This window comes from Aptenodytes patagonicus, unplaced genomic scaffold (assembly GCF_965638725.1).
Source record: "Aptenodytes patagonicus unplaced genomic scaffold, bAptPat1.pri.cur scaffold_128, whole genome shotgun sequence".
NCBI classification, from domain to species: domain Eukaryota; kingdom Metazoa; phylum Chordata; class Aves; order Sphenisciformes; family Spheniscidae; genus Aptenodytes; species Aptenodytes patagonicus.
This window is the reverse complement of record NW_027472071.1, coordinates 67,139-74,839: the sequence shown is the minus strand read 5'-3', so window position 1 is coordinate 74,839 and position 7,701 is coordinate 67,139. Positions and strand designations below refer to the sequence as shown.

The 7,701-nt window shown below is 60.3% G+C and overlaps 1 protein-coding gene across 5 annotated transcripts; it reads left to right on the top strand.

The window, feature by feature from the left end:
* The first annotated feature begins 95 nt into the window (after nt 1-95).
* DDX25 (DEAD-box helicase 25) lies at nt 96-6,725 on the top strand. 5 transcript variants are annotated; one of them, XR_012997606.1, is made up of 13 exons: nt 96-134; nt 249-303; nt 387-431; nt 713-848; nt 951-1,043; nt 1,161-1,263; nt 2,007-2,121; nt 2,515-2,692; nt 3,041-3,278; nt 3,783-3,945; nt 4,107-4,295; nt 5,122-5,363; nt 5,683-6,725. XR_012997606.1 is itself a non-coding variant. In XM_076363808.1 (12 exons), exons 1-12 carry the CDS (start codon nt 96-98, stop codon nt 5,742-5,744), a joined length of 1,413 nt encoding a protein of 470 aa, XP_076219923.1. In that variant the 3' UTR covers nt 5,745-6,725. The 5 variants fall into 5 exon arrangements, 3 of the variants coding, with proteins under 3 accessions (XP_076219923.1, XP_076219921.1, XP_076219922.1); XR_012997605.1 differs by having other exon boundaries at nt 4,651-5,363; XM_076363808.1 differs by lacking the exon at nt 5,122-5,363 and having other exon boundaries at nt 390-431.
* The last annotated feature ends 976 nt before the right edge of the window (nt 6,726-7,701 follow it).

The following is a 7,701-nucleotide window of genomic DNA, read 5'->3' as shown; positions in this document are numbered from 1 at the left end:
CCCGGGAGCCGCGGTCCGCCCGCCCGCCAGAGGGCGCCGCCCCGCCCCGCGCGCGCGCGCTGACGTCCCTCATGAATATGCATGAGCCAGGCGCCATGGCTGAGGCCGGGGACAGCGGCGGCTGGCCGGAGCCGGTGGGGACCGGGCCGGGCCGGGCCGGGCCTCGCCTCTCCCCCGGGACCTCACCCCCTTCCCCGCGTCCCCCCCTCCCCCTCGCCCCCGGTGACGGCCGCCTCTTCCCCCCGCAGCTCCCCGGGCTCTGCCCCCCGCCGCGCCGCCGGGACCCCTTCGTGCGCTGCCGGGGTAAGGGGAGGCCTCGGCCCCCGCCTCAGGGAGGGCCCTGGGCCTCGGCCTCGGCCTCAGAACCCCCGTTTCTTCTCCCTCAGCAGGCCGCGGCGATGAGGAGGAGGAGGACGACGACGACGACAGAGGTGGGTCCCTGCGCCCCGGTGCGCGGCCCCCGGGGCCTTCCCTTGAAGCAGGCGGGGGAAACTGAGGCAGGGAGCAGGGGCAGTTGGGTGCTGAGGGGGTTCTGTGGCAGGCCACGGTCATTACTCGCTAATTACGTACAGGTCTTGGCGGTGTCCGGGTTCCCCAAGGGGTGGGGATGGCCGGAGACCCCTGTATTTGCGGGAAGAGGGACAGAAGGGGGAGAGACTTCTCACAAAAAGTCTTTTTTTTTTTTTTTTTAACGAGTTTCTGCCTTTTCCAGTGGACTCGGCGGAAACCTCCCTGCTGAACAAGCTGATCCGCACGTCCCTCGTGGAGTCCAGCCACCACGTGGAGATCCTGCAGCAGGACCCCAGCTCCCCGCTCTTCTCCGTCAAAACCTTCGAAGAGCTAACCCTGTGAGTCGCCAGCAGCCCCCAGCCCGGCAAAGCACGAGAGCCGCCGTCGTTTGTCAAACGGGCCCTTTTTGACGCCTTTTTTTTTTGTTGTTTTTTTAACAGGAAGAAGGAGCTCTTGCAGGGGATTTACATCATGGGCTTCAACAGACCATCCAAAATCCAGGAGACGGCTCTGCCGATCATGCTGGCGTATCCGTGAGTAGTAACGCCACGCGGGTGAGCCCCGGTTCCCCCCGAGGCATCCCCGGCGTCGGGACGCCAATCCGGGGACGCCCAACCCTTGCGCGCCGCTAAGCAGCCTTTGCCTTACAGGCCCCAAAACCTGATTGCCCAGAGCCAGTCAGGGACAGGGAAAACGGCAGCTTTTGTCTTGGCGATGTTGAGCAGAGTTAATGCCGCTGAGAAATACCCGCAGGTAACGTAGGAAAGGGAAAGCTGGTGCAGGAGGGGTTTGCCCGAGCCCTCGAGACGCTGCCCGGGGGGCAGAGCGCTGGGCTTTGTCCCCGTCTCTGTATGATTTTATCCGCTGGAGGGGGGATGATAAACCCCCCCCCCCCCCCCCCCCCCGTCACAGCAGCAGGTAGGACAGAAAGCGTGGTGCCCGCTAAAGGGGGTACTTCTTCTTGCTACCAGCGGATCAAGCCAGGCTTTAGATATCCTGGCATGTAAATTTTGAAAAGCAACTGCAGAGGCTGCTGGTTTTCTGGTGGCTTAAACGCCCCCGCGAGCCCCAGCCACCTCTCTCCGTGCAGAATCAGCTTTGCGAGCTGGTTACTGCGACGTAAAGCCTCTCGTCTCAAGCGTAGGGGGTGATTCGACCGGTTGCTTTAAAGCTGGGCGCAGAAACGAACTGCGCCGTGCTTCAGGAGACAAATTCCCCCCCCCCCCCCGCCCCCCCTCAAAAATAGCTGCAGCGACTTCTTTCTGCCTGCGTCCCTCGAGCTGTGCTGCGTTCCCAGCTCCCTAACCTCCGAATGCGACCGACTGCCCGATCCCCCTGCGCTTTTGAGGGAGTTCGGTGGCGTGGGATTTCCCTGTGCTCTTCTTTCTGTCCCTTCGAAATGCCCCCTTGTCTGCCCGGTGTACCTCATCCCGGGAGCGCCCTCGGCTTTTAAACGAGGCGCTTCTCGTCTGACAGCTCTCTTATCTCCCCCCAAGTGCCTCTGCTTGGCTCCCACCTACGAGCTGGCCCTGCAGATCGGGCGCGTGATCGAGACCATCGGGCGGTTTTGCGCCGACATCAAGGTTACGTACGCTGTCCGGGGAAACCGAGGTGAGTCCGGTCCCGCCGAGCAGAGCTACCGGCGCCGTTAACGGGAGCGTTGAGTATAGGGATCCTCTCTTAGAGCCTTGAGCTACCAGGAGCCGCATGGACCTCCGTGAAGGTGCATAAAACAGCATCTATATCCCCCTCTCCTGCGAAGGAGTCTTTTTCACGACCGCTGGCTGCTTCCAGACTCCCTTCTTCCCACGTGGGGCTGGTTTCCACGCCCCCCCCCGAGGCTGTGGGGAAGTGTCGGCCCTGCTTGCAATTTTAACCTCAAGCTCCACTTTGCCGTGACCGCCTCAAAGGCCGGAATCTGAGATAACCCAAGGAAAAACGCGCTCGAGCAGCAGAAACGCGTCGCGTTCGGAGGCGGTCGGGTGCCATTGCCCCCTCTCGCAGTTCTGCAGGGCACCGCGCTGGAGGAGCAGATCGTCATCGGGACGCCGGGGACAATGCTGGACTGGTGTTTCAAACGGAGAGTCGTAGACGTGAAGAAGATCAACATGTTCGTGCTGGATGAAGCCGACATCATGATCGACACTCAGGGCCTCTCCTATCAAAGCATTCGCATTCAGAGGTGAGTATTCCTGACGGCTGGCATCCCGCTTCCCTGGGTTTTTTTTTCCCCCCCTTCTTTGCTGGGCTTTGAGGGAATCGGTCGCCAAACGAGCCGAATCGGCAGCGAAAGAGAAGCATCCCTGTGATGTCGAAGGGGCGTCTGGGGAAACGCGAGTCCAGGGATCCGGCTTTCTGTAAAACCTTTCCTTTGAGCCGTTAGAGCCCTTGGATTGGGTTCCCTTTCTGTTGAAGGCGACGCAAAATCAGCTTAAAGTAGCTTTTTTTTTTTTATTCTTCTTCTTCTAATGGGTACCTCTGGGCACCAGGCTGTTCTCCTGGGCCGACGAGTCCTTTTTCTCCGCTCCAGGGCTTTACCCAAGGGCTGCCAGATGCTGCTGTTCTCGGCCACCTTCAAGGAAACCGTGCGGGCGTTCGCCGTGCAAATAATCTCCAACCCCATCGTGATAAAGCTGCGCGAGGAAGAGCTCACCCTGAGCAACATCAGGCAGTACTTCTTCGTGTGCAGGAGCCGGGAGGAGAAGTACAGAGCCCTCTGCAACATCTACGGCAGCGTCACCATCGGCCAGGCTATGATCTTCTGCCAGGTAAAGGGGCTCGGGCCTGCCTGGGGAGATCGATGCGTTTGCGGTCAGCGATAGCGGAAACGGTTCGCTTTACGGTACGGATGCGGGGGGGGGGCTTCTCCCAAGACCTTCAAAATCAGGGAGGGGACCCCCGGGAGGGGTGGGGAACGCGTTGCCAGCATTGAAAGGCAGCCTTTAAAAGCGGTGTTCTAACAGCGTCTCTCCTACCGGTTGGGACCGCCTTTGCCTGGCTTCTGCAGTCACCAGCGCCCGGAAAACACGCTGTGTTTCCTTGCCCGTTGCGCTGCGTGTCCTGACAGAGGCTTCTTGCTCGTCCGCATCGTTTTTGCCTTATTTTGAGGTGTTAAAAAGCGCCGGGAGCTCCCTCGAAAGGCTGGGGGGGGGGGGGGGGACGGGGACTCGGGAAGGGGGGGAAAACGCCGGTGAGGGGTTGGCTGGGGGCGAGCGGAGCGACAGCAGAGCTGCTGCGAAACCTCTCAGCCTGCCTCTCCCCCGCGCGTCCAGACTCGGAGGAGCGCCGACTGGCTGTCGGTGGAGATGAGCCAGGACGGGCACCAGGTTGCCATCCTGACGGCGGAGCTGACGGTCGCCCAGCGGGCCGGCGTCATCCAGCGCTTTCGCGACGGGAAGGAGAAGGTCCTCATCGCCACCAACGTCTGCGCCAGAGGTACCTCCGGAAAACCCAACGCCCCTCGCCTTTCCGACGGCGTGAAAACGCGCTTCCCGGCCTCTGGTTCTTCCGGTGGCAGCGTGGGCTGGAGCAAGGGATCCTCCCCGACCTGCGGGGTGAGCTGATCCCTCTCCACGGCCCCTTTCTCTCTTTTTCAGGGATCGACGTGCAGCAGGTCACCGTCGTGGTGAACTTCAGCCTCCCCACCGATCAGAAGAGTGAGCCGGATTTCGAGACTTACCTCCACCGCATCGGGCGGACGGGACGCTTTGGGAAGAAGGGCATCGCCTTCAGCATGGTGGAAAGCCAGAACGTGGGGCTGGTGCAGATGATAGAGGAGCATTTCCGTGAGTATCCGCCCGGATCCACCTCTCCGGGAGGCGGTTTTGGGATCGGTGATCCCCCTCCGGCTCGTTTCCCCATCTGCAAATGGACCTTGTTGGGCTGCTCTTCTCCCCAGGGCTCATCCCACTCGCTACAGGCGACAGATGCAGCTTTTCCTTTCGGCCCCTCACCCTTTTAGGGTTGGGGTTTGGTGGTTTTTTTTCCCCCCCTAGCAGCCAGATTTTCAGAGGAACAGCCTAGGAGGTTGTGCGCGACTTGCAAGGGACGTTACAAGTACCCAGGATGCCTCAGCACCTCTTTTTTGTCGGTTTTCTTTTCTTTTTTTTTTTTTTTTTTTTTTTTTCTTCCCTCCTTCAGGCATTTTATCTGCCTTTTACCCTGCAAATCCCTGTCCCGGGGGAGCCGGCGCCCCGGCTTAGCTCAGCCCTGGCTGCGGGAGAGAAGCCGGCAGCTGAAATCGCGCGGGTCTTTTCCTGACTGCGAATCCATTGTCGGTGATAAACGTCGAGAGGATTTCTCACGGGATCTGCAAGATGCCGTGGCTGCACCGGTGGCTTTTCAAATCCCGGTGCCTGTTTTCCCTGTGGGTTTGGGTTTTTTTTTTTTTTTTGATTTTTAGGGAAAAGAAGGTCATCGAAAACTTTCGGCGTGCAGAAAACCACGTTCCCTTCCGCAGCTTCGTCCTCAGGGCTGCTGAACTGCCTTGGCAGCTTCGTCCTTTCAATTTAAAAACCAAACCAGCCGGCGGCAGGCACCGGGCAGAGAAGGCACGAGCCCGATGGTCTGGCGAAGATTGATTTTTTTATTTTTATTTTTTTTCCTGAGCAGCAGAAGTGTCGGACAACTGCGATGAGCAGCTTTAATCACCCCGAGGTGGATGGGTCCGACCGCGGCCACGGCCGGAATTAGCCAAAGGAGCCCAGTGTGGGATTTCCCCGGCATGAAAATCCGAGCGGACGAGCTCCCAGCCACCTGACTTTGGCTTTTTAACGCCGTCACCTCGCGATTCGAGGGCCGGGGGCTGCCTGACGAGGATAACGAACCTTCCCCGTCCCCGCGTCGCGTCGGAGGTGGGAGTCAAGAGCGGGAGCGCGTCCGGAAACCTAACCCGACTCCCTGCTTCTCGCTCGGGCCGCCTCTTGCTTTCTTAGCAGCCTCGTCTCGGCCGCTGCCCTTCGTCCGGTTTGCGCCGTGCTTTCTCCAACTCCGCTTGACTGTCGCTTGAAGGGCCACGGAGTGGGAACGCTACACCGAGCGCGTCGGGGAGCTTTCCAGCCCGCGCGTGCAAGCGCCGGCTCGTGGGGCGGCTGGGCTCTGTTTTTTTACCTGCTTGTGCCGAACGCTGACCATTTTTTTTTCTTTTTTCTTTTTTCTTTCCCCTTCCCGCAGAGACCAAGATCAAGCAGCTGGACCCGGACGACATGGACGAGCTCGAGAAGCTTGAGAACTGAGCGAGGAGCGGGGATTCGCTCCCCCGTGATCCGAGTTCTGGTTCAAAACAGAAGGAAAAGTTACAGGGGAAAATCTCCCAGTTCTCTCGCAACTCCCCCAAGCTGTTCGGTTTTGTTGTGGTGTTTTAGGAGAAGACGGGGTGGGGGGAGCCCTCGGACCCAGCGATTATTGTCCTTGGTTTCGTTCCTTGTTGTATCTCTGAGGTTTTCGTAGCCATGACTTTGCGTGGCTTGAGGAATCCCCCGAGGGGCTTAACACGGGGTAACGCTCCTCGAAAACGGGCCTAGGGGCACTCGGGAGTGGTCAGAAAACAGGGTAAACTCTGGTAACTGGCCCAAAAACGTCTGCTGCTCGTCCCCAGGCGGCGGCGGGCGGCGTTTTCCCCCAGCAAAATCTCGGAGGAAACTTTAATAAGGAAAAAAAAAAAAAAATCGGGAGTAAAGGAGCGAGTTATAAACAAAAAAAAACCCCAAACCCAACCCAGCCTCGCTAGGTGGCAGCATGAATCCGCCGCTGCCATCCCAGACCCCGTCGGGGACCCGAAACGCGAGCGTTTGGGGTCGCGGCGGTGCGGGGAGAGAGAGGTTGGACCTCCGTGGGCTGCCTGTCCCCCGTCCCCCCCCCCCGGCCCGGGGTGCGTTTGTGTCCCCGAAGGGTCCCGCCGAGGTAAATGGAATTTAGTTGTGATTCCTGGGGGGGTGGTGCTCCTCCTCTGCCGAAGTCCCTCGAAATTTATCGCTTATTTTACTTGCAGAAGGAGTTTGATGAGGTCACAGGTGTCGTTTGCCCGGATCTGCCAACGCCTCCCCCCTTCCCCAGCTCCCCTCGCTTCGCCTTTCCGAATTTCTTCCCAAACCCGACCTGGACGGGCAGGAAAACGCCACCGGAGGCGTCTGGCAGCGGCTCCAAGTGGGGAGCGAAGCCTCGCCCCGGCTCTGCGACCCCCCCCCCCCCCCCTCCGCCACCGGCGCCCGGCTTTAACCCATTTGGGGCTTTTCCAGCCCAGAAAACCTCTTCGCAGGTATCTCGCGTTCAGCATTGACGGTGTAGTTTTTGTTAATGAGCAATTAATTCTAATTAAAGAATCGGGGCGGGGGGGGACGAGAGATGGCAGGTGACGTTCCGCTGGTTTGCTTTGGCCACGCCGCGCGGCGTCGGGGCTTTGCCGGGCGTTGCCAGATCCCCCCCCCCCCCCGGCCACGCCGGCTGGAACGAGGCAGGCTTTAAAGCACCTGGGCCTCATCCTGCACCGACGCCGGCACCCCTGGGCCAGAAAACCTTTATATTTGGGAATCTTTATATTTTTATTTCCCACCCCACCACCACCACCCCCCCCCCCCCCCGGCGTGTTATCGGTGCTTCCCTGCCCCGACGAAGCTCCCGCGTCCCCGCGGTGGTGCCCCCGCCCGGGGGCCGGGGTGCGAATGCCCTCCCCAGGAAAGACTCTGGCCCGTAGGGGGGGGAAAAAAAAACCCAAACCAAAACCAACCCAAAGTTTTGGGGATAATTGAGCGCGAGTGCCCTGTTTTGAGGGGGATTTCGGCTGCCGGGCTCCATCCTGCCACCTCCTGAGCTTGATTTGCTCCGGACGAGGCCCTTCCTCGGCGGATACCGCCTTCAGGGGTGGGATGCAACCGGCTCCTCTGCATCCCCCCACCATCCGCACCCCAAAATCCTCCCGCTGGGGTGCTCCACCCCCCCACCCCCCCCACCCCCCCCGGCATTGTGTTACAGCGTTGCCGCCCCCCCCATGAATGTTTGATGGGCCGGGGCGCGGCGGAGAGCGGGAGATGAAATATCAAACCCCGCTCGCCGCCGAGCGCCCGGCTTCCCCCGGCTCCCGAACCCATGTTTTCGATCGAGGGGGGGGGGTGGCAGCACATTTTCCCCTCCTTTAACTGAAAAAATGAGGGGGGGGGTGGGAGAGGTTAACACTCGGGAATAAAATTCCCCCCC

What these genes read in the sequence shown, in the direction of transcription:
- DDX25 (XM_076363806.1), top strand. Translation starts at nt 96, where the DNA reads ATGGCTGAGGCCGGGGACAGCGGCGGCTGGCCGGAGCCG. An exon ending in CCCCTTCGTGCGCTGCCGGG is followed by an intron (nt 304 to 386) that starts GTAAGGGGAGGC and finishes CTTCTCCCTCAG; the next exon opens with CAGGCCGCGGCGATGAGGAG. An exon ending in CAAAGCATTCGCATTCAGAG is followed by an intron (nt 2,693 to 3,040) that starts GTGAGTATTCCT and finishes TCTCCGCTCCAG; the next exon opens with GGCTTTACCCAAGGGCTGCC.